The 25594-nt window shown below is 41.4% G+C and overlaps 4 protein-coding genes and 2 pseudogenes across 6 annotated transcripts; 2 read left to right on the top strand and 4 right to left on the bottom strand.

The window, feature by feature from the left end:
* Positions 1-2520: 2520 nt before the first annotated feature.
* On the bottom strand, positions 2521-9365 carry LOC149045126 (uncharacterized). Its single transcript, XM_089206126.1, has one exon. It carries the CDS (start codon positions 9071-9073, stop codon positions 3593-3595), a length of 5481 nt encoding a protein of 1826 aa, XP_089062252.1. The 5' UTR covers positions 9074-9365; the 3' UTR covers positions 2521-3592.
* A 9613-nt stretch (positions 9366-18978) lies between these two features.
* Positions 18979-20245, bottom strand: LOC149045125 (histone H3-like). The gene has a single exon (XM_089208262.1). The coding sequence runs from the start codon at positions 20243-20245 to the stop codon at positions 19835-19837; it is 411 nt and encodes a 136-aa protein (XP_089064388.1). The 3' UTR covers positions 18979-19834.
* An 883-nt stretch (positions 20246-21128) lies between these two features.
* On the top strand, positions 21129-21665 carry LOC149045124 (histone H4). Its single transcript, XM_089208272.1, has one exon. The coding sequence runs from the start codon at positions 21134-21136 to the stop codon at positions 21443-21445; it is 312 nt and encodes a 103-aa protein (XP_089064398.1). The 5' UTR covers positions 21129-21133; the 3' UTR covers positions 21446-21665.
* Positions 21666-21891: 226 nt separating this feature from the next.
* On the bottom strand, positions 21892-23041 carry LOC149045123 (histone H2A pseudogene; annotated as a pseudogene). Its single transcript, XR_016187297.1, has one exon. The product of XR_016187297.1 is annotated as a histone H2A pseudogene (transcript).
* LOC149045122 (histone H2B.1 pseudogene) lies at positions 23035-24175 on the top strand (annotated as a pseudogene). Its single transcript, XR_016187293.1, has one exon. The product of XR_016187293.1 is annotated as a histone H2B.1 pseudogene (transcript).
* LOC149045121 (histone H3-like) lies at positions 23491-24757 on the bottom strand. The gene has a single exon (XM_089208265.1). The coding sequence runs from the start codon at positions 24755-24757 to the stop codon at positions 24347-24349; it is 411 nt and encodes a 136-aa protein (XP_089064391.1). The 3' UTR covers positions 23491-24346.
* Positions 24758-25594: the final 837 nt, after the last annotated feature.

Here is a 25594-nt window from a genome sequence, read left to right as displayed (position 1 = left end):
TTTGTCATCTGGTTCATAGCTCAAACGCTATGGTCAAGCCGAATCTTTACTTGCAAGTTGTTTACATTTGTCATCTGGTTCAGCTCAAACGCTATGGTCAAGCCGAATCTTTACTTGCAAGTTTTCCGTGGTGAATTTTCTTGTCGAAAACTCGTTAATTTCGTTTACAGGTGTCTTTTTAAAAAATTGGCAAGTCATTGACTTATTAATGAGAAAATAGTTAAAAGTTTCCATCTAGTCCAACAAGGAAAACTTTTTAAGGGAAAACTTGCAGGTTTAAATGCAGCCGAAGGCGATTACCGATTGATTGTCGAAATAGATCGAGAATTTAATTGGGTTGCCACGGTCTGCAATCGGTCTCAAAAACTCGCGCCACCCTGTCGATCAATCACGTGCTTACTTAACAACTCGTCACTCGCGTTTTCCCGCGCTCTGGACAGATTACCTTTTTTTTCTATTTAATTGATAACTCTAATTACTTCGGATTGGTTTACAACGCTCAAATCGGAACGCTTTTAAAGAAATCCTAATATTTTTTCAGAATGATGGGGCTGTTCACTTCCTAGTCAATTGTCATTTCTGTTGTCACCGAAACTAAAGAGAAAATGTTCAGTAACCGGTAAAAACTCAGAAAAAATTTGGAATTTTTCCTTAAAGAAAATTGGCATCCCACGGAAGCAGAATTATACTATTTTACGGTGTTTCATGATGAATGGGAACATCAACAGAACACTCACTGGTAGCATACAAAAAGCCCTACCCTCCCCACCTAGGAGAAACGGAAGGGGAGGAACATTCTTTCCGTTTTCCCCTGGCGAAGTCATTCAGCAAATAATTTCTATACCTAAACCGTACTAAATGACATGTCAGTGGTATGTGGGAGGAAAGTCACACAGCTGAATTTTTAAAAATGATCTTGCACACCTGTTCTCCAGTTATCTTGAGGGGAAACCAGACGAATCTTTTAAATTGAAATCGTTTTTAAAGTCGTCCTTCCTCTTTGAAAAGGATAACAATAACTGGATGATGCAGCCGCGGTTCTGTTATCAGCATAAGTGAAGGTGTTACCTATGCTCCTTTTAGACCAACTTGCACAGCATTTCAAAGTGCAGCTCATTAAAATGAATGAGTTGCCAGTAATCGGATCCTTGTGTTTGAGAAAAGATTTCTGGGATTGCCGTGGGGCAGAAATTGAAAGTTTCTATTGGGAAATATATGGCGAAAGACTGTTTCGACGTTTGGAGCGAGATCGTCGTTTTTTCGCCGCAGTTTTATCAGAAATGAATTCAGGTAGTGTTGTTGCAAGGGTAGTGTAAGTTGTTTGATTAACCATGAACCATGAAATAAGTAATAAAATCTACCGATAAACTTTTCTCCATGCATAAGGTCCGTAAGGTTCATTGTGAAATTGACATAGCGTAATAATCTCGAAATTCAAAGATATCGGCCATAAATCGCCAAGAATAAACTTAATTAAGCCTTTTCAGCTTTTGTTACGTATGTTCAGTCCACTGCTAGTTTTTTTTCTTGGCTTGGTAATACAAAAGGGCGCTACCACAGCGATCTCGATAAGGCAGCGGGAGATTGAAATGGTTTGCTTGAGCATCAAATATAATCATGATACATTTATGTGATTAAACGCCTACATTGCTTATTTGTTATGATGAATGAGAGACGGCAAATCAGCGTTCATAATCGGTTCAATGCGGAACCCGGCTTTCTTCTGCGACGATGAGTGGGTACAAATGAGTCGCTTTAGGAGCGATGCATATTTGAATATACGTCCACAATTTCTGCCGGAGTTCCTGTGATCTTGCTGTTCTTGACAAAATCCTCCATGGAGTTCGAGGAAGAAACTGGCACATGAAAACCTTTGGATTTTTCTCAAACAAACTGCCCTCTTGACCAAGGGGTTCCTTATCGTTTATTTATCCTTCCGAAGGGCAACAGCTCGGTAAAAGTAATTTCCATCTCCGCTGACAACGACGCCTTCTCTCCTTTGAGGTGGTATATTTTTAGACACCGAAATTTGTTTATTTAATACGCCAACAAGTATGAAAACAAGCTGTATTCATATAAATACAACTGAAAATACTTAAATGAGTTATTTGGCGATTTATGACTAATTTTGCAATATATCAAGAACATTACGAGGTAAAGATTTCACAATAAACCTTAAGTAAGGGACCGGTCATTATTTATCGCCTGGGGGGGGGGTCGGAGTATTTAGGGGGGGATCACATGGTTTTTTGAAGACCTTTAGGGGGGATCAGCCGTAATTGACAAGCATAATGGGGGATATCAGACCAAAAAAAAAGGAATTTTAGGTCGCGCCGGGACCCCGGGTGATTGCATTTGTAAATACTTTGGTAGGATTTGCCGCTGGGACTCTAAACCCCCAACCATATATTCAAGACCACGTTCAGTTGTATTTTGTATTATATAAACTCTATTCTAGCCCAGACACAAAACCCAAACCCTTTTACAGACCCTCCATTTTGTAAAAAAGAATCACTATCGTAGTCTAACATACACGTTTTTATTCAGGCACGATCTAAATTAGAAAGGTAATTAAGATTTTGAGAATGGAATACTTACAATTGCTCAAAATTGTTTCATAACGTTTCAGTTTGTTTTATAGAGAATCGTAATCTAAAATCATAAACTTTCATTATTTTAATACGCGGCCGAATGAAAACAACAAATAAAAAAGTGTTTATTTTGGTGAGGCTGTATCTTGTTCCGCTTCCGTGTCAGAATCTTCGGCAGCCCTCTCCACTGGCTCTTGCACAGTCTCCTCGTCAGATTCATCTGAATCCTCGCCCGAACTTGACCCTTTTTCAGCACCATTACTGCTATTCTCTTCGTTCATTCTGGCCACTACCACTTTCAAATTGCGTGCTAGCTCTGTTTCAAACACGCCTCTTTCCAAAAGCCATAGCAGAGGATCCAGGTGGAGACGCTTGACAAATCTCGCAGTGAATCCTGCATTAATACTTGAGACACATTTGTAAGTATTCTTTTCGAGTGAATCGAAAACCTCTTTAGCTACCTCTTTTGAGGTAAGTTTTTCTAGGAGAATTGCTGCTCGCTGATGCAACCTTTTCTCCTTGATTTTTTTCACTTTTCTCTTGTTTTCTTTTTTTCTTCGGGATTGACCGTTGTTCCCCATGGGAGATGGGAACTTTCTCTTCAAGCTCATGAGGGTGGTCGTGAGCGCATTGGAGGCTTTCTGCAGCTCTTGGTGTATGGCCTTCACTCGCTCTTGAGCCTCCTGGAAATATTTGAGCTCTGTATAAAACGTATACAACAGGACAACTTCGAATAAAGACTGTATTCCAGAATAACAATATACAAGACGGCTTTCACGCATTCCTTTTCATTTTCCTTTTCCTAGAGTTTTCATCAAGAGTTCAAAGTTCAATTCGTGGGGGGTAAGAAACATACAAAAATCCACGTGACACTCTCGGTCCAGTTTTCAACACACTCCCCCGCGTTGATTGATATCATCAATCAAAGTTCAGAGTTCAAAGTTCAATTAATCTTACGAATACAAATCATAACATGACAGAGTCAACTTAATAAACCTATCTTAATCAGAATTCACGACAACAACTGGGACATCCTCGTCCCTCACTACTCTAACAGGAACATTTGCCGCTTGGGACACAGGATTGGCAGTTTCAGTGTCCAACTTCACTTCCAAAGGATAGAGTCTCTGCAATGGGCGTCTCCATTCTGCAGTTAGTGAATTACCAGACTTAACTCTTACTACTGCACTTCGAAATCGACCATCTCGTCCTGGAAGTAATCGTTCGATCTTTCCAAGGCGCCACAGCTGTCTCGGGATCTTATTGTCATGTAGACACACAATATCTCCCACTTGTACTTTACGGAGAGAGTTAGCTCTCTTAGAATAGCGATGGTATTCTCTAAGTTGTGTGAGATATTCTGACCGCCATCGGTTCCAGAAGTGATCCAGAATTCGCTGTAAGAATTTTGCTCTTCTTGTTAGTGTTTCCTCGGTTTGGCCAACTTCATCCGACGAGCTCTTTGGTGGTACTGACAAAATTCTGCGGCCCACAATCAGGTGTGAAGGTGTTAATGGTTCCTCCATTTCATCGAAGACATATGTCAAGGGTCGTGAGTTCAAGGCCGCTTCGACTTCCACAAGGACAGTAGATAGCTCATCATAGTTTAACCGAGCATTTCGTATACACTTCTTCAAACTCAACTTGACCGATTTTACCAGCCGTTCAAAAAATCCACCCCACCAAGGGGCTGCTTCAACGTTGAACTTCCACTGTGTGCCATCACGCTGACACTGGGCCTGCACTCTTGAATCCTTAAAAGTTTTCCCATTGTCACTGACAATCAAGACGGGAATTCCTCTTCTTCCTTTAAAGCGAGCAAGGGCTCTGATAAAACTCTCTGCACTTAGATTTGGAACAAGTTCAAGATGAACAGCTCGGGTTGCGGCGCACGTGAACAAAGCTATGTAGACCTTATTCACATCTCCCTTCTTTGCAAATACATCCTTGACATATATGGGCCCTGCGAAGTCCACTCCAACACGTGTAAATGCAAACTCATCACTCAACCGAAATTCAGGAAGAGGAGGGGGAGGAAGAACTGCATAGCTTCTCCCCTGTAACTTCTTACAAACAGAACAGTTTCCGATCGCAGTTTTCACAGTTTGCCTCCCTTTCGTCACCCAGAATCTTGATCTTAGTTCTGTGAGTGTATCCCTCACACCATTGTGAAGAACCTTGAAGTGACAGTCATTGATAACCAGGTAGGTGAATCGTGAACATCTTGAAAGGAATATCGGAAAACGAGCATCATATGGAATCGGGGCATTTTTAAGACGACCACCACACCTCAAGATTCCCTTGTCATCCGTGAACAGTGATAACGAGACCTTGACCTGGTCAAAGTTCTTGTCATTGTAGACGGATCTCTGCACCTCCTTGATCCAAAGTTCTCTTGCTTGATCCATCTCTTCTTGCGTTACTTCTCCATCAATCAATTCCTTCTTCCTTTTACTTTGCTTGAGATTAGAAACAAATCGCAAAACATATGCGGTGACTCGCATCAGTCTTTGAAGACTACTGAACTTTTCCAAGGGAATGATGCAATCAAGATTTAGCCGATTTTCTGAAGTCGCCTCTCCAAAGGCAATGTTCACAAGAACTGAACTGTCATGCTGCTTCTTGCTGTTGTTACAGCTTCCCTTCTTCAGTTCTAGGCGAGGATCTGAATCATTACTTGTGACTTCAACAGAGTTCATTTTAAGACTTGGCCACTGCTCCTTCTCACCCCTAAGAAACTCAGGGCCACTCCACCACAACTGATTGGTGATCAATTTCGAGGTCATTGACCCACGCGAACAGATGTCAGCTGGATTGGATTCCGTGGGGCAATAATTCCACTGAGCTGGCTTTGTAAGTCGACGGATCTCAACCACTCTGTTTTGAATGAATTGCTTGAATTCTCTACTTACACCCCAAATCCACCACAGAGCAATTTGAGAATCTAACCAGCAATGTACAGAATCAACTTTCAATGTTCCGTCAAATGCTGTCAACACCGTATTGACTAATCGGGCCAGAATGAGAGCGCCTACTAACTCCAGTCGAGGTATGGTTTCTCCATTCATCGGGGCAACTCTGGTTTTTGATGACACAAGCTGGGTGAAGACAGTTCCAGTGGCTGTTTCAACGCGTAAGTACACAACTGCTCCATAGGCCTTCTCACTTGCATCCCCAAAACCATGGAGTTGAACACTTTGCAAATCTGCTTTTGACCAACCATGGAAGTAGTGTCTCTTCAGTTGTACCACTCCCACCTTCTTAGCATCTTGAACAAGCTTTAACCACTGTTCATGGATAAATGAATCCACAGGGTCATCCCAACCAACCCCTGTCTTGCAAATAGATTGAAAGATGATCTTCAGTGGAATGATGACTGGACTCAGTAGTCCCAAGGGGTCATACAGCTTGCTTGTTGTACCAAGAATAGCTCTCTTCGTAACCAGACAAGTATTATCAGTTTCTAGTGAAGAGGTCAGATCCAAGAGCAACAAATCTTTCTCCCTGTCCCAACCAACTCCAAGTACTTTGAGTTTTGATGTGGTGAAGTTCTTCGCTGTCTCAAACAGAGAACTTGAGTAGGTTTCATCTTCCTCTTGAATCGGGTGTTCCTTAACAAAACTGCTTGAAACTTGATGAGGCTGACTTTCAGATTGTCCAATTCTTTCCTGCAGGACTTTGGAGTTGGAGACCCACTTTCGCATATTGAAGCCTCCATTCTTGAAAGACGACTTCAGATTCTCATACATCTCGAGAACTGAATTATCGGAATCATCTCCACTAACAAAGTCATCCACGTACAAACTTTTCAGAATTCTCTCAGCAAACTCTCTGGGAATGTCAGCAGAAGATAAATGATGACGAATTGTTGCGTTTAATAAGAAGGGACTTGAGGAGACACCAAATGCAACTCTTGCAAATCGATACACTTGGAGTTTCGGGCGACTGCTTGTGATATCGTCAATCCACAGGAAACGAAGATAGTCACGATCTCTTGGGTGAACTGAAACATTTAAGAAGGCTTTCTCAATGTCTCCTATGAGGGCTACCTTGTGAGCCCGGAACCTCAGGAGGACGTCATAAATGAAAGGAGACAGTGGGGGACCAGCATACAGACAGTCATTAAGGCTTGGTGTGTTCCTTCCTGATCGAGCACTGGCGTCATAAACAATACGCAGTTTAGTAGTGTCCTTGTCGACACGGATCACTTCATGATTAGGAAGGTAATGTACCTTGCCCACACCATTATTAGTACCTTGCTCCACTGGTTCCACGATTCCCTGTTTTTCCTGATCTCGGATGACGTCATCATAGTGCTTTAACACCTCAGGCTTCAAATTCAGACGCTTCAGCAGTGAAACTAGCCTTGACTTGCACAATGCAAAATTATCTGTAAGCAGCTCATGGTCTTCCTTGAAGGGTAGCTGTACTTGATATCTTCCCTCTGTAAATTCAACTTTGCTCACAAATTTGTCATACAGAGACAAACTGTCATTTCGAATCCCAAGTGATTCATAGTCCCAGAATTTTTCAAGTTCAAAGGCAATTTCATCCCGATTGACAACAATCGCTTCCACTTTCAGAACATGGGTTGCAGTAAGATTCACTGTGTTACCATTGTCATTGTGAGACATAATCATGGTGGGGCCAGAGAGGACATATCCTAGTTTGGTGGCAAGAGCAACAGGTTCCCACGGTGCACCTCTCACTATGGTTCCTTCGACCAATGACCAATAATGATCAGCACCAATGAGAATGCTGATAGGTAGATCTCCTCTACCACACCTGTCGGCTAAAGAGAGGCCGTGCAGATGTTCACAGCTAGACTGAACGAGCTCTGTGGGTTGTTGGGTCAGGGGGCCACATATGACTGGTACCACATAGGCTTGTATGTAGACAATTGCATCACACATGGTTTTGATACCCACTTGAACAATTTCGCATGTTCGTAGTCTGGCATCAGACTCACCAAAAGTTTTAATCAGAAGTGACTCTCTACCAATCACTGGTAACTTCAGTCTGTCTTTAAGGTTCTTAGTTATGTAAGATCTCTGACTGCATGAGTCAAATACCAGGCGAACACTTGGGGAAGAAGTGTCATTATCTGGACGCACAACTTCAGCGGTTGCCGTCTGCAACAACACAGACCCTCTAGACTGATCCACATACATACTGGTAGATACACTGGCCACATTATCTTGATCTTGCCCACCCAGGGTTGATTGAGAATCACCACAAATTGCTACATGGTGAGCTCCTTGACATTTAAGACATTTCATATGAGCTTGACAGTTACGTGCCAAATGTCCTTGCTTGAGACAAAGGAAACACTTGCCTTTCTTTTTAAGAACTTCCTTTCTAGATTCAGTACTTGTGACAACATTACACTTAGAACTCTGATGGTTTTGATTGCAAAATGAACACCAAACACGAGAAGACTGCTTATCCTTAGAACTGTCAGTGTACAAAGCTGATGTAGAAAGTGGCAACTCACCTCTCTGATTTGAGGATCTGAACTCTTTGTTTTTGACGAGACATTGTTCTCTCAGTTGCAGTTCCTTGTGAAATTCAACCAAAATATCTTTCAGATTCCATGTCTCCGATTCCAGATTGCGAGTGATAGCGATTCGAAATTCCTCCGGTAATTTCTGCATAACTATTGGTGTTAAGAAACAACCATACATCTCGGAAGAGATTTCCATACCTTCTAATCCACGAACATGAGACTCCACTGTGTCGTACAAGCTTCGGAGTTTCTTAACTTCACCAATCGATTCCACCTTGGGGAGTTTGGTGAGCACTTCGATGTGGCTAGAGATCACCATCTGCCGATTTCCGAATCTTTGTTTCAGTAGATCAACCGCCTTTTCGTAGTTAGCACTCGTCAGGGCTAGACCGGCGACCGAACTTTGTGCAGTGCCAGTGAGAAGTGATTTCAGATAGTTGAATTTATCCACGGAAGACAGATTTGGGTTCTTGTGAACCGCAGACTCGAAAGATTCCCAGAAAGGATACCAATGCATGGGATTTCCGTGGAATTTCTTCAGCTCAAGCTTGGGTAACTTTGCATGAGTGAAGGCTTTCGAAACGTGACCTTGAGAAGTTCCCGCGCTTTCGGGAGAAACAGGTTGCACCACGGAAGGGGATTTCTGGCTCTTTCCCTTACTTTCTTGAGCTTCCAAAACAGATTCTAACTCTACAATACACTCCTGAATGGAGCTCATTAGCTCACAGCTCTCACAGACTTCGGTATCAATAACTTCAACGTCATCCACCAGATCCACAATTTCGCGGTCGAGCGATTGAAGCTCCGAATACTTCGTTTCAAGAGCGGTTCGAAGAAATTTCAGCCTTTTCACTTCGACGAGATTACCTTCAGCGATTAACCCTTTAGCATCTTCGATAGCTTTCTCGACAAACTTTCGATGACCGTCGCGAAATTTCCTCAGATTCTTCAATTTCTTCTTCCCCGACTGCGACATGTCACCCACGTGTTTCCAGCTCGCATTCACAACAATTTCATTCAAGACGTTCTTTCAGAGCGGTAGAATCCCGGTTTTCGATTCCCGGGTCTCGGCACCAAATGTATAAAACGTATACAACAGGACAACTTCGAATAAAGACTGTATTCCAGAATAACAATATACAAGACGGCTTTCACGCATTCCTTTTCATTTTCCTTTTCCTAGAGTTTTCATCAAGAGTTCAAAGTTCAATTCGTGGGGGGTAAGAAACATACAAAAATCCACGTGACACTCTCGGTCCAGTTTTCAACAAGCTCATCACTTGCAAACGACCTTAAAGATTACATCAAGAGCAAAGTAAGCGAGTCCCCTGATGAATTATTCTTTTTCAATTCTGTTTACCTCGACAACTATCGGGGTGCATCAGAACGAAACAAAGAGCAAGCGCCCGGTGCAGCATACTTCCGAAAGATCGAATCGTTTATGGAAGACCACTATATTCGTGGAGAACTTTTTATGGAATTCTGTCGTGATGCCTGTAAAGAGTCAAGAGAAGAAAGTTCCAATCTCTGTTCCTGGTGTTCTAACAATAGATGGGTCGGTCCAGAAACGGAAAGAATTCCGCAACCTGTACCAGATTCAAACAATCCTGGACATTTCATGGATATCTATCAGACGGAATCGACGGGCAGGACACCAGATGATTACCTTCCAAGAAAATGTATTAAAGATCTGTACGAGGAACATTCTGACAGTATCAGAAACGATCAGGATACCATGAAGAGCTTCTGCTCAAAATATAATGTGGAAGAGAAGCACGTCATTGCATATGTTAATCATTTGAAGGATATTGAGATCCGAAAGGACATCAGAACAAGAGCAGCTCAGGAGCGAAGAAGGCAAGAGGCCGAACGAACGTACAAGGACTTTCAATGGGATAACCTCATCGAGGGTGGCAAAGTTGAAAAGTTGCGGGTAAGAGAACTAGACCTGTATCTCAACAAGCATGGTTTGACGACTGTGGGTCGGAAACTTGACAAAGTGAAGGCCATTCGATGTCACTATTACCGACAGAATAAAGAGACTGTGATAACAGAAGAACTGTCGAGTGATGAAGATGACGTGGAATCCGAGGATGAAGAATCCGAAAGTGGAGAGGCAGAGAGCGACGATGACTATGTTTTCGTGGATTTGGATGAACAGCCTGAGATTAGCACTTCCTCGACAATTCAGTTCGTATCTGACGAGCAAATATTTACCGTTGTGGTTCAAGGTCCATGAGACGTAAGTACCACTATTAAAATATCACTTGCATATTCAAAAAGTTATTTGGCGGTGGCTGGGAGAAAAGGGGGGGGGGATCATGAAACTTTCCACTACCGATAAGGGAGGATCTCTAAAAAACTAGATACTCTACGGGGGGATCAGGTAAATGCTCCGATGTGACAACAAAAATACTCCGACCCCCCCCCCCAGGCGATAAATAATGACCGGTCCCTAAGGAGAGAAGGTTATTGTTCTAATGCGAAATTACTGTTCTAATCAGCCAACTTTGCCGAATTCGCCTCTTTCCCCTCTAATTGTGGCGGTTTCATTATACTATCATGCTCGAATTGCTCGCCACAGCATCTCAATAATATTACCAATACGCATGCCAGGCGTGCGAGTCGTGGTACCAGGCGTGCGAGTCGTGGTGCGAGGCGTGCGAGGTATGCGAATAATAAAGACAAACTAAAAGGCATTCTAAGATCGACTGCGGGGAAGATACGCACTGTTGTTTAGTTGTAGCGATTGCGGTAAAAAAAAAAACAATGTGGAGTAAAATGCAGCAGGATCAGAGCCAAAAACAGCTCTTGTCAATGTCAAAATTGTGACGAAAGGAAGACAAGGCCGAGGACAAGGCAGGAAATTAATAGAGTAGATTCATGTATTAAATGTGCACAATAGATTATTAACTGAGAAGTTTACAATCTCTCGATGTGTATCAAAAATAAAGTGAAATAAGAATAAATTTGCTAATTCCTTTCTTCTTGATCAGACACGCGGACATCACTCGTAATTATAAACCGGGTAGTTTCATTTGCTTTCTCTGGGGCCCACAAAGAGGCACTGTCAGATTGACAATATGACAATGCCTGCCAGGTAGAGGATAATAATCCATTCCTTGAACTGGCCAAGCAGCTTTCAAAACTGACCATTCTCTAACTGGCCCAATAATCCTTTCAAAATGAATTCTTATCGGTGCGGTATTCGGTCGTTTGTACCCATGCTCGTTTTGTATCCACATTCAATCGAGCTGTACCCAGTTTAAGTCAGTTCATACCCGAACCACTGGTCGATTCGTAACCGTTCCTATAGACAAAGATACGAAATGAAATATAATAAAATATGTGGTTATTGTTCATCGTGGTGTGAGATAGGAGATGAACTTTGTGTGGATTAAGCTGAGTAGACTTAGTATGATTGGCTGCTTCAACAGTCAGATTAAAGGTGTCCGATTACAGCCAACTGTCCGATTACACTGCCTGATCACAACTGTACAGAGTAATTTGGGAAATATAAAGCAGCTGATGCACCAATCACACTTGAGGAAATTGTAATGGTTATGATTAGTTTTAAAATACTTTGAGTAGGCTTTGCTAAAATAGTGGAATAGATTTTCCTCGCCATAGGGTTAAATTAGCTTTATTGTCATATTTTGGGAAAATTGATCAAGGGGAAGTTGTAGACTATTATTTTCCAAAACTAGGCTTTACAGGAACTTTTGGTGTAGAAAAAGACCTTCATTAAGATTTCGTCTTATTTTTCTAAGCAGCTTATTAAGGATACACATCTTCCTTATGTATGGGCGTTTTTGTGTCCGAATTTATGGACAAAACCCTAACCCTAACCGTGCACGTGAAAAGATAGAAGCATGAACCCAAATGCGAAAATGGCCGGGGAAAATATTTATAATTGGGACCAGAAGTTCTTTGCAGAGCACAAGGAACTTCCGGTCCAACCTTCACTTTTTCCATATGGTTGCACCATTTTTCGATGGTGACGATCATAATTCTTCTCTGATAGACGGAATCTTTTATAGGAACTTGGAGGAAGATGGAAGGGAGTTATAAGAATATAGGTTACAAGAATTCTATTATTGTTCTTCAGCCTAAATTGCGAGGGATCTTTTATCAACTTGAAGAATCTGCCTTTGATTGTGTCGCAAAGAAACTAAACTATAAGACTGGGATATTCTTGAAGCAAGTAAAAGGAGAACGAAATGGCAAAAGGAGAGCCAAGAAGAAAGCTGAGACTTGAACGAAGCTAACTCTGTATCCCCACGAAATCACAAAAAACCTGTATGACCACACACACAAATAAAGGAAACGCAAAATCAACCTCGAAAAACAGATCCTGAAACTTCAGGCCCCAGTAGAGGGGCAAGCAGCGACTGAACTTGCAGAAGGAGCAGAGGGACAAACACAAAGGCGAGGATTTGTGCGACCTGACCGATCAACGTTCGAAGCCGGCCGGCTATATTAAGTACATTATAAAGTTACTTCATATGCTGAGTGATTGATAAATATGTTTTAAAACTTTGTTAACCAACTGTTCACTACTTTTACTGAGCACGGAAAATGACAATAAATAAACTTTCCTAGATGGAATTATAACACAGTTACTATGGTTGCTGCCTCGTGTATCAGACATATTTTCTTACCGAAAACAAACAACTGTTTTGAAAATTGCTCCGAATGACCTGTAATAAGACATTTCCCTCCGGAGCTGTCTCGGTTGCCTGATGTTGACGTTGAGTGTAATTGGTTCGCTCCTTTCATTCAGTCATGTTATCACAAAGTCCACATCAGGCGTCTACATTGAAGCAATCTTGTTGTTGTGTCTCTCTATTTTTTGGGGGGGGAGGGGGGGTAACTATTTTTAGTCGAAGTTTACTTGCATGGTCTGCAGAGCCACGTGGAGACAGAGACAACCGTAAAGACAAACAAAAAAATGGTTCTAAAAAATCATTTTCGTGTGAATGGCCGTGGTCAACACATCGCTCAAAGCCTTTCCGACATGGCCAGCAAACAGGGATCACTACGTCTGGGACGGGAACAATATTTTTCAGAAGGGATCATTATAGTTTTTGAAATCGTAGATCATAAAATATGGATGAAAATTGGGATCATTATGTAACCCACATACCTCATTATGACCCTGCTAGGAACTGACTTAGTAGGGTGTCCATGTATGACCTTAAAGATTTGATACTTACCAAGACAACAACAACAAAAAGAAAAGAAAATCCAAGCTTGTCTCAGCAAAAAGCACCAGTTGACTGCTGATTAGGTTTAAACGACAACTTTAGTTAATTGAATACGATAACTTAGTAGGTGAATACAACCTTAGGAAAATTACTTTAGTAGTGTGTCATGCATTTGTTTTGGGGGTTTTATTTAACACTTTTGGTGACCATTACACGACACTTCTTCATCAATGAGCGCGCGAAACGCAGGGAGCCTGTACCGCCATTTGTGCAAAGTATTACCTTGTGAGAAGACAAGAATACCTCTGCTTTTTGGATCGCTTATAGTGACCTACAAGCTCATACAGGCTATCATAGTCGGGGAGTATGTTCAATGAGTGAGAATATTCTTTAAAATGATATATTTAAGTGGGGAGGACCCTCAGCAATAACGGATCCGATGGCGAATTGATGCTCGCGACTTCGAAGAGGAGTTGAAGTTGAAGGTAACTTGTAAGTTTTAATCTTTTATTTTATGTTATTTTCTTCGTGTTTGAAGTGAAAGTTTTTATTACGTATGGTAAATAAAAATGGTAAAAATGCCGCGAGGAGATATCTTTATCTCTCTATAGCGACTTTATTTGAAACGTTTTGAAATTTACATCGACGTGGAGGCTATACAGTGGAACACAACAATTTTTTTTATCACTTGAACACAAATGATACTAAACTAGTGAAAAAAAATTCAACTTGATATCTAAGAGAAATTTGTCTTTTTATTCAAAATGTCAAAGATGTCAAAGTAACGATAAAATCACTTGTAAACTGCCTACTGTTGTAGCGAAATAATGGCATCCCGTACTAATTTGGGAACCAAAAAAACCAACGCTGATATAGCGTTAGACTTTTAATTTAACCAATCGCCATTTTCATTCTAACATTGAATGCAAGTTAAGTATTAACTATCAACCATTAGCGTATCGTTTTTTTAGGTTTACTTCAAATAACTTATTGTTTCAAATTAAATTCCTATTGTCTACTTTCATAATCGCACAGGAAATCGAAAGGCGGTTTGTAATCAAAGTGCTCTGTGAGCAAACTCGTGAATTGACACATGATTTTTTAGATTATGTTTAATGTTATCTGGTTTAGGGAATTTTGTGGTTGATTGTCATATCTAGAGTACGAGCAGTAGTTCAGTGTTCGCTAATGTAGCAAAGAAACAAAGTAACGTCGGGATAAGAAAGCACAATTGAAATGATCATGCTATTGCATTTGACAAGGGTGGTTGATGTCATATGTTTTAAACGTATATCATTTCTGTTTCTGTTTCTGGTTCAAAAGAAAAGGTTGGAAGTAAATGTGCGTGAAAAGTGAAATTTACTGTCTATCATTGGAAATATTAGAAAATCAAGGCAATACTTTCTTAATGAAAACATTAACGATTCCCTCTTTATCAAATGAGACATACAGGAAGGAGTTTTGAGTGATATAACTAAGCTAAGACTGCCACCGTCATTTTGGATCTCCACCTGGGTAGATTTTAGTCACGTGCTAGGCAACGTATAATCAATAGCAAGATAGAATTTCATTTCAGGCCTATTTATCAATTTTGTGGTGTAAAACTTTCGCATTTTAGTACGTAATACGTATTTTGAATCTTCAAATTGTCTTGAAACTTAAAAGAAAATTGTTCTTTAAAAATTCACTGAAAATCGGTAGCTAATACTGTTTGTTTAGGTGTTATTTGATTTTCGTGTTAACTTGTAATTTCGTTAGTCGCCGGCATCTTCTGTTGTTTCTCACAGGAAAAACACACGATACGAAACGTAATGATCGATTTTGTCCTCAATCTCACGCCGTAACAGAAAAATCTGTAAACTCCGAGCGCTTCCCAGTAGGTGATATTTTCAATGAATCTTCGGATTGTTTTCAAGTTCAAGGGTTGTAAATTACAATTTTATGAAAAACGAAGGTTGTTCTGTTATTTCAGTGTGAATCCTTGTGGCGCTTGTTGAAACTAAAACGAAAAAAAAATTATTTTAAGATTATCATTGGCTTCTTTGTCACCCCACCACTATTCTTAGCAACAATGGTCGCCGTTTCGTTTGTTTATTGCTCGCCAAAAACCATCAAATGCACTCAAAAGCCTAAAATCGAAAAAAAGTTTACAGGAATCGACCAATCGAGCGAGCAAGGAGTGCCATTCCCACATCATATCTACAACTCGCTCTTGCGCATGCGAGTAATTCATGAGTTAAAAATTAAAATTTAGCGCGCGAAGCGATATAACCGCAGGGACTTACCGTTAATGCATGCGAGTCAATCGTACCAAATCTCCGCTTCTTAATCGGTAAATAAGAGTCCTTTTTCAAGAATTCAAGGTCTTTTAAAAGAATCGACTTCATGTTAAAAAAGAGAGATCTAATTTGCGGCCGAAATCACCGAATCAACCTAAGAAAAGTTTGAAGTCAAAACAAGGTTATTAAGCTGGGTAGCGAATGTAGAGAGAAGTCCAAAGTTAGCAACCATTCTTAAGGTCAGAGGAAAGGTAAGCTAATTCATCTCACCATTGATCATTTTTAATTAAATGGAGCTAAAATTTAATGGTCTGACAGCAGTGATCGGCTTTCCGTAATGGGATGGATTGAGTTGAGACGCAGTATCACGAAAACCACAGAGCGGCGGTAAATCAATTTGCCAAATGTAATCTTTAGTTCTTTCTATTTACAGGCTACACGACTGCTTTGCTTCGAAATAGCACGGCGAACAAACTCCATAGGTAGCAGACGAAGCCATATCGTTCCCTAAAGTGTCGTACAGGATCAAGGATTCTACTTTGACTTGCAGAAGACATGCAGCTAAGTGGAATCTCTACATGCACACACTTTATTTTTTGCTATCTTAATTTCAGCAAGTATAACTTTTTTAAACTTTTTTTGGGTTTAATTTATCTTATACGCCTATAACACTGACATTTTCTTTCATTACTGTACATTACGTTGAGTTACTAACTTTACTTACATTCACAGTCGTTCATTCATCACATCACGGATTTATTACAAACCAGCAAAATAACCATCTCCCAACTGTGCAGATATCGACTTCTGTGATACCAGAGCACTGCACTGGTATTGCAGAGGTCATGGTTTCAACTCATGTGCAGGCCTGATTTTTTTTTCTTTCAGGCTCTATTCTAACTACTGTTTTGATTTTTCTTTCAAGGTACCATTCTTTCCACACCAAGAGTAGTAACTAGGGCAGTCCTAGAGCATTACAGGGTTTGTTCGGGTCCTAGAAAATCTGGAAATTCCTGGAATTTATTTGACACTTTCCAGGAATGGAAAATCCTGGAAAAAAGACTACAGGTCCTGGAAATCTGCTAGACTCAAGCAATAAAGTTTTCAGAATTTACACCAAAAAAAATATCGACCAACCGTAATGAGAATTGATTTTGAAATCTTGGGAATGAAAGGGTTTAATCCTGGAAAAATCAATCTGAGACCTAGAAAAGTCATTGAAATTTGCTTCTGAGAAAAAGTATTAACCCTGCCACTAATTCATGAACTGTCCCAAGAGAAATATGAAAGAGATTATTTCACAACAGCAGGCCTTTGTTTTGGTTTTTATAATTATGCAAATAAGCAGATTTTTGTTGGAACAGGAAAGTAAATGTACAATCTTTAACCTTAAGCCTTTAACCCTTTACATTCTATCATCAGTATGCATATTCTCCATACTGTTTTCTATACATTTGCTAGGGTGAGAATCGCTCTGATGAAGGGCTAACACTCGAAATGTCAGCTTTTTTACCCTTTACAATGGCTAATTTACGTTTTCAACTCAGTTGTCAACACTAAATTACCTGCTATACTCTCCCACCGATGCAGCACCACAGTTTCTTTAGAAACTTGCCCCTCTATTCATTTGAGAATTTGTTTAACAATCAAGAGCTTCCTTACTTGGGGATAATTACCTTTTATTTTTGACATTAATGTTTAATTGGTACTGTAAGAAGAAATAAAATGCTAGTCTCTCTTAGAGATTAAAGGGTAAATTGTTAAATTTGTCTTCCCATTTTCAGGATATTGACAAGATTAATGGGCATGGGTATCCAAGAGTCCTAGTGTAATGGTTTTGTGTGTACAACACCATTCATGCTGTTAGTCAAGAGTGCTTATAAAATGCCTTGGGAAGATAGTGACATGGGACTGTAATATTTTAAAATGTACAATTTTTTTTAATATTCTGCACGATAACTTTCCTCATACTGGCCATGCCATATGTTTAGAAAACAATTGAAAAACTCCCAAAAATAGTCAAGGAAGAATTGAATGATTTTGAAAAGCTACAGACAGAAAACCATCTTATTTCAATAGTCATTTTAAAAGCATGTCATAAAAATCAACATTAATCTGGGTGAATAGTCAAAATGGAGGGCTGAGGCAAGCCTTTGTTTGCATTTTCAGTCTTAGCCTGATCAGTTAGTTAAGTTATAGGTGAATTGGTGCTCAAACAGAAATCTATAGATAACCAGTGGAGTAATAAAAAGGAAGAAAACTTTCATGTGCAACGTTACTTTCATCAAGAAAGTATAAGTTTCATGTGTACAGGAGACGATCACCGGTATAACTCTCCAGACGATCTTCCACTCTCAACGTCTAAACGATTTTAAAGACAATGGAGGACTTTCAATTGCCTGAGAAGATGAGGTAAGGCAAGAGGTAGGGGGGATACCAGATGAGGCATGACAGGAGGTAGGGGATACCTATGCAAAACTAAGTCATTGGAAAGTTTAGAGGATCGGCCACTAGAATTCTCTCAATTCCCTAAGTGTTCATGTGGCTACCCAATTTCATTCTATTGATCAAAGTATTTTCCCAAACCACGCACAAATGAGAGCGCGTATGTTACTTCAATTACTTCATAAATATTCCATACGTTTTATAAAGATTTTCGTTACTCTTAAGAGTAGTACAAGTAGGAGAAATACAACGTATAAATTACAACAACAAAAACAATAGATGAAAATACGAATTTACTGTATACATAAGGTAAGATAATGACTGGAGAGGAATCTAAGGGAAAAAAAATCCAATTCTAGACAATAAACATTGTGACGTCTGAAACTGGACGAAGGCCTGATAAACTGATGTCCAGATAAGCAGGTAGTATGTTCCATAATTTTCCTTGCCTGGTGGTTGAAGGACATCATTAAGTCTGGATACCCGCAAGTCAACAGCATACTTCAAAGAAGCGAAGTGTGTTTCTGCTATCGTTGTTTCCAATAGCAATTGTTAGCCCTCGAGGTACGTGAATGTTGGAGCCCGAAGCAGATCGATCCAGGAAGGAACTCTCAAAAATACTTCTCGCCAAAAAGAGTTATGACCGATTTCCCTTTCACTGTTCACAGATTTGGTACCAAAGCGACAACTGTTTTTAGACTTACTAAAATTTCTTCCGAATGAAATCAAGAATTCCCTACCCAAAATAATTTAATATTTCCCAGAATGCATTGCAAAGAAAAAGCCTCATTAATATGTATTACATCCTTCCCCATTTGTTGTTGTTGTTAAGCGAGGGTACAAAAGCAGTCACCAAATATACAAGCAGCAAGTGAACTGCCCGACCTCACAAACAAACGGCTCCTTCAGGAGCCACCACATATCATGAAAGTAAATGTCCAACATTGTTGTTGTTTCTTTCTTTCTTTCTTTCTTTCTTTTCTTTTTCGAGTCTCTGATTTTTATTCAGTCAGACTCAGTTTCAGTGAACATGTTTTGCTGGTGCGAATGAGTTATTAATCTAGTACAAAAGGCAGGTGCATGGGGCGTATCCGTTGGTAATAAATAATTTGCTTTTGCCAAGTAAGGAACATGAAAAGGCAACAACATTGAATTAAAAGTCGGAACCAATTATACGAACGACTGAAAGCGCAATTGGTGCCCTCTATGTTTGTCTGGTACAAACAAACACACGCTGTTACCGAACGGTAATAACGTAGAGATTGAGGTAATTGCGCCTGCTTAAAAAGAGGCTGTTCCTGTGCTTGTTTGTTTTTCTGGTTTCTTGTTTGTTTGTTTGTTTGTTTGTTTGTCCTTGTTCTTGTTCTTGTTCTTGTTTTTTTCTTGTTTTTTGCTTTTTTTGCCAAGTAAGGAACAAGAAAAGACAGCGGCAATGAATTGTAACGTCGGTACAAATTATACGAACGGCTGAAAGCGCAAAATGGTGACCTTTATGTTTGTCTAGTTCAAGCAAACTCGCGGAAAACGCATCAAAACAGTTGACCTCCGTCGCTGCTCACTTTCTGTCAAATTTTTGTCGCCAATCAAACCGAGAGTCGATCGCTCGAATGTTCTGACAAGATATCTTTTTTTCTCACTCACGTAACAAAAACCAAGAAAATGAAACAACAACCACAACAAAACGAAACGGAACACACACAGAAAAATTAAAGACGTGTAAAAGGAGATGGGCTGCTCATTGACCTTTAGGTTAGTGGTGGCTCCTAAAGGAGCCGTTAGTGTTTGTTTGATGACCAAGCGACTGTACTAAGCCCGCTCGCCACGAATCCTTCGAGCCAACTGGATATCCTTCGGCATGATGGTTACGCGTTTGGCGTGGATGGCGCACAGATTGGTATCTTCGAACAGACCCACCAAATAAGCTTCGCTAGCCTCTTGGAGCGCTAGTACAGCGGAACTTTGGAATCGCAGATCGGTTTTGAAATCCTGCGCGATCTCCCGCACAAGCCGTTGAAAGGGCAACGTGCGGATAAGTAACTCCGTAGACTTCTGATAACGACGGATTTCACGGAGTGCAACTGTGCCTGGTCTGTAACGGTGAGGTTTCTTCACGCCACCCGTAGCGGGAGCACTCTTGCGGGCCGCCTTAGTGGCTAGCTGTTTACGAGGAGCTTTTCCACCTGTTGATTTCCGGGCGGTTTGCTTGGTACGAGCCATAGCCAACGAGATTGGACGCTTCAGTCTAGTAATCTTCAGAAAGTTTACGCTTTTATCCCGATCTCCAGTGACAAAACCGATTTTATAACAAGCGCTCAACGATCCGATTGGTTATCCAAAGTTTGCTTGTGATTGGCTGCGGTGAATTTCTTTGTTCGGGTACTCTTTTTTTTCCGAGGACGAGGCGGAAAGTAAATTTTAGTAATCTCTGACCTGCAATTTTTCTCGAAACTGCCCTCGGGTTTCAGTTTCAGTTTCCGCAGAGGCGGGTCACCTTTGGAGATGTGGTCATTGATTTTCTCTTGCTTCATGACAATAATGCGAGTTTTTCACTCACGTAACAAAAACCAAGAAAATGAAACAACAACCACAACAAAACGAAACGGAACACACACAGAAAAATTAAAGACGTGTAAAAGGAGAGGCATTTTGCAAATCCAAATTACCATTAGGAATGGATTGGTTATCCAAAGTTTGCTTGTGATTGGCTGCGGTGAATTTCTTTGTTCGGGTACTCTTTTTTTCCGAGGACGAGGCGGAAAGTAAATTTTAGTAAACTCTGACCTGCAATTTTTCTCGAAACTGCCCTCGGTTTTCAGTCGCTCGCCTTCAGTGAGTACTCTCGAAAAAGTAATAAACTAATTAGTGAGTGAGTGAGTGAGTGAGACCGAATTTGACCATGGATTACTTTGAAGGTTGTGAGTCATTTTCGCTATCCTTTAGCGTGGCCGTGTAGATAAGTGATAATGGTATTCATAAGTCGGCATTTGGCCTGGCTCTCTTGTCAATTGGAAATGTGACGTTTCCCGAGAGGTCCAGCCACACATCTCAAGTTTTGTTCAGGGCCGACAACAATTGCATCCGTAACATTCGAAAGAAAAACAAATCATGTCTGGACGCGGCAAAGGAGGTAAAGGGCTTGGAAAAGGGGGCGCCAAGCGCCATCGAAAGATTCTGCGAGACAACATCCAGGGAATCACCAAGCCAGCAATCCGACGTCTGGCTCGCCGCGGTGGTGTCAAGCGTATTTCCGGGCTTATTTACGAAGAGACCCGCGGAGTCCTCAAAGTCTTCCTGGAAAACGTTATCCGTGATGCTGTGACTTACACCGAACACGCCAAACGGAAGACCGTTACCGCAATGGATGTGGTCTACGCCCTTAAACGCCAAGGCCGTACCCTATACGGTTTTGGCGGGTAGAGAATCACGGAAACCTCAGAGAATTGATAAACGGCTCCTTTAGGAGCCACCACCTCATGCGAAAGTCGTGATCAGCCACAGTGATGGTCAAACCCTGTGTTTGAACAACGAGTCAAAGGGCGATATTATTCTGCTCTCAACGTTTCTCCTAGTCCTTGTGTTAGCGTTAATGCAGTGTAACTCGAGTCGCTTGTCGTGGTGTGCAAAATAGTCTCTCGTTCCAACAGGGAACTGGGATGGCAGGAAATAGGAAATAGGAAATAGGAAATTGGAGTTTCAAAAGCCATGCAAAGCTGGGTTCAGCGAACGTTCTACTCAAATTCTATTACTGTTCCACGCAAAGGAATAGAAAAGATTAAAGCGGATTTGCGACAACCACGCAAACTTGTGATCAGCGATCGTACCATTCAAACTCAAATGCGTTTCTCTGTCTTGATAGGTAGGAAGGCAGTTTATGCAAGTCGCAAATTCCACGCTCCAACAATTGAAAGAGAGACAGTAGCGGGCTGCAAATGTGTCGAGGCATTTTGCAAATCCAAATTACCATCGTCCAACCAAACGAACGAAAACAAAGTCGCCGGCAATGTTTCCAAAAAAAAGCAAAGCTGATTTGAATTGTCTTTCTTTCCGTCTGTTTGATTTGACTTGCTTTTTATTTGTTTAACTAGTTCGGGATCAAAAATGCGGCATGTAAGCGATGGACACTAGGTGAACTGAAACGATTTGTTTTGATCGATAACAAAGTAAAGACGCGAGCGCTTGTGTGTGCATGTACGAGTGTCAATTGGAGTAGATGGATTTTTCACTGATCACGACTTTTTTCGAGGTTTGGTGGCTCCTAAAGGAGCCGTTTTGAAGTTTGATGTTGTCAATGGTGCTTCTTCTTGGGTAGCAGCACGGCCTGTATGTTGGGAAGAACACCGCCCTGGGCGATCGTTACACCAGCTAGAAGTTTGTTCAATTCCTCGTCGTTTCGGACGGCCAACTGCAGGTGTCTGGGAATGATTCTGCTCTTCTTGTTGTCACGAGCGGCGTTTCCGGCCAACTCTAGAATTTCAGCACTTAGATACTCGAGCACAGCGGCCAAGTATACGGGAGCACTCGCCCCGACACGCTCTGCATAGTTTCCTTTGCGAAGGAGTCGGTGGATGCGGCCGACTGGAAACTGAAGACCTGCTCGGCTGGACCTGCTCTTTTTTGCCTTGGTGCCCGACGCTTTTCCTTTCCCTCGGCCGGTCATTTTAGTTTTCTCTCTCGCAAGCCAGCTCGTGCTAGGACACACACTAAAATTCCAACGATTTTGTTGTCTAAATTGTGACGCGTTCCGAGTCGTGACGCCGTACTTATCTCGCGGCTCGCGCGCGCTAACGGATCGAAACCCTCCAATCAAAATAATTCCGCCCTCTGTTGCCTCTCAGTCTTTTGTTCCTTTCACAGCTGTATCTGAGCCAATCGCTTCAAAGAGAATTTTCGTTGGCATACTAATTGATCCTCAACAATGGACCTTAAATAGGGAGTAAATTCTCCTGTCTAGTCACTCACCTCAGTTTATTTTTGAGAGAACGGTGATAGATTTTCTTTCGAAAACGATGGCACCAAAATTTCCCGCGGCCGGAAAAGGCGAGAAGAGAGCCGGCAAGGTTAAATCAGCCCCGACAGACCCTGGCAAGAAAAAGAAGAGAAGCAAGAGAAAGGAGAGCTATGCGATCTACATCTACAAAGTGTCGAAACAGGTGCACCCCGACACCGGTATCTCCAGCAAAGCCATGGGTATCATGAACTCGTTTGTCAACGATGTCTTTGAACGCATCGCGACCGAATCCTCGCGGCTCGCACACTACAACAAGAAGTCCACCATCAGCTCTCGCGAAATCCAGACCGCCATTAGGTTACTGTTACCGGGCGAACTCGCAAAACATGCAGTAAGCGAGGGTACAAAAGCAGTCACCAAATATACAAGCAGCAAGTGAACTGCCCGACCTCACAAACAAACGGCTCCTTCAGGAGCCACCACATATCATGAAAGTAAATGTCCAACATTGTTGTTGTTTCTTTCTTTCTTTCTTTCTTTCTTTTCTTTTTCGAGTCTCTGATTTTTATTCAGTCAGACTCAGTTTCAGTGAACATGTTTTGCTGGTGCGAATGAGTTATTAATCTAGTACAAAAGGCAGGTGCATGGGGCGTATCCGTTGGTAATAAATAATTTGCTTTTGCCAAGTAAGGAACATGAAAAGGCAACAACATTGAATTAAAAGTCGGAACCAATTATACGAACGACTGAAAGCGCAATTGGTGCCCTCTATGTTTGTCTGGTACAAACAAACACACGCTGTTACCGAACGGTAATAACGTAGAGATTGAGGTAATTGCGCCTGCTTAAAAAGAGGCTGTTCCTGTGCTTGTTTGTTTTTCTGGTTTCTTGTTTGTTTGTTTGTTTGTTTGTTTGTCCTTGTTCTTGTTCTTGTTCTTGTTTTTTTCTTGTTTTTTGCTTTTTTTGCCAAGTAAGGAACAAGAAAAGACAGCGGCAATGAATTGTAACGTCGGTACAAATTATACGAACGGCTGAAAGCGCAAAATGGTGACCTTTATGTTTGTCTAGTTCAAGCAAACTCGCGGAAAACGCATCAAAACAGTTGACCTCCGTCGCTGCTCACTTTCTGTCAAATTTTTGTCGCCAATCAAACCGAGAGTCGATCGCTCGAATGTTCTGACAAGATATCTTTTTTTCTCACTCACGTAACAAAAACCAAGAAAATGAAACAACAACCACAACAAAACGAAACGGAACACACACAGAAAAATTAAAGACGTGTAAAAGGAGATGGGCTGCTCATTGACCTTTAGGTTAGTGGTGGCTCCTAAAGGAGCCGTTAGTGTTTGTTTGATGACCAAGCGACTGTACTAAGCCCGCTCGCCACGAATCCTTCGAGCCAACTGGATATCCTTCGGCATGATGGTTACGCGTTTGGCGTGGATGGCGCACAGATTGGTATCTTCGAACAGACCCACCAAATAAGCTTCGCTAGCCTCTTGGAGCGCTAGTACAGCGGAACTTTGGAATCGCAGATCGGTTTTGAAATCCTGCGCGATCTCCCGCACAAGCCGTTGAAAGGGCAACGTGCGGATAAGTAACTCCGTAGACTTCTGATAACGACGGATTTCACGGAGTGCAACTGTGCCTGGTCTGTAACGGTGAGGTTTCTTCACGCCACCCGTAGCGGGAGCACTCTTGCGGGCCGCCTTAGTGGCTAGCTGTTTACGAGGAGCTTTTCCACCTGTTGATTTCCGGGCGGTTTGCTTGGTACGAGCCATAGCCAACGAGATTGGACGCTTCAGTCTAGTAATCTTCAGAAAGTTTACGCTTTTATCCCGATCTCCAGTGACAAAACCGATTTTATAACAAGCGCTCAACGATCCGATTGGTTATCCAAAGTTTGCTTGTGATTGGCTGCGGTGAATTTCTTTGTTCGGGTACTCTTTTTTTTCCGAGGACGAGGCGGAAAGTAAATTTTAGTAATCTCTGACCTGCAATTTTTCTCGAAACTGCCCTCGGGTTTCAGTTTCAGTTTCCGCAGAGGCGGGTCACCTTTGGAGATGTGGTCATTGATTTTCTCTTGCTTCATGACAATAATGCGAGTTTTTCACTCACGTAACAAAAACCAAGAAAATGAAACAACAACCACAACAAAACGAAACGGAACACACACAGAAAAATTAAAGACGTGTAAAAGGAGAGGCATTTTGCAAATCCAAATTACCATTAGGAATGGATTGGTTATCCAAAGTTTGCTTGTGATTGGCTGCGGTGAATTTCTTTGTTCGGGTACTCTTTTTTTCCGAGGACGAGGCGGAAAGTAAATTTTAGTAAACTCTGACCTGCAATTTTTCTCGAAACTGCCCTCGGTTTTCAGTCGCTCGCCTTCAGTGAGTACTCTCGAAAAAGTAATAAACTAATTAGTGAGTGAGTGAGTGAGTGAGACCGAATTTGACCATGGATTACTTTGAAGGTTGTGAGTCATTTTCGCTATCCTTTAGCGTGGCCGTGTAGATAAGTGATAATGGTATTCATAAGTCGGCATTTGGCCTGGCTCTCTTGTCAATTGGAAATGTGACGTTTCCCGAGAGGTCCAGCCACACATCTCAAGTTTT

Source organism: Pocillopora damicornis, chromosome 5 (assembly GCF_964200805.1).
Source record: "Pocillopora damicornis chromosome 5, jaPocDami1.2, whole genome shotgun sequence".
Classification (NCBI taxonomy): Eukaryota; Metazoa; Cnidaria; class Anthozoa; order Scleractinia; family Pocilloporidae; genus Pocillopora; species Pocillopora damicornis.
This window is presented reverse-complemented; position numbering and strand designations above follow the sequence as displayed.

Coding starts and splice junctions, on each gene's coding strand:
- LOC149045125 (XM_089208262.1), bottom strand. CDS start 20,245: ATGGCTCGTACCAAGCAAACCGCCCGGAAATCAACAGGTGGAAAAGCT.
- LOC149045124 (XM_089208272.1), top strand. CDS start 21,134: ATGTCTGGACGCGGCAAAGGAGGTAAAGGGCTTGGAAAAGGGGGCGCC.
- LOC149045121 (XM_089208265.1), bottom strand. CDS start 24,757: ATGGCTCGTACCAAGCAAACCGCCCGGAAATCAACAGGTGGAAAAGCT.
- LOC149045126 (XM_089206126.1), bottom strand. CDS start 9,073: ATGTCGCAGTCGGGGAAGAAGAAATTGAAGAATCTGAGGAAATTTCGC.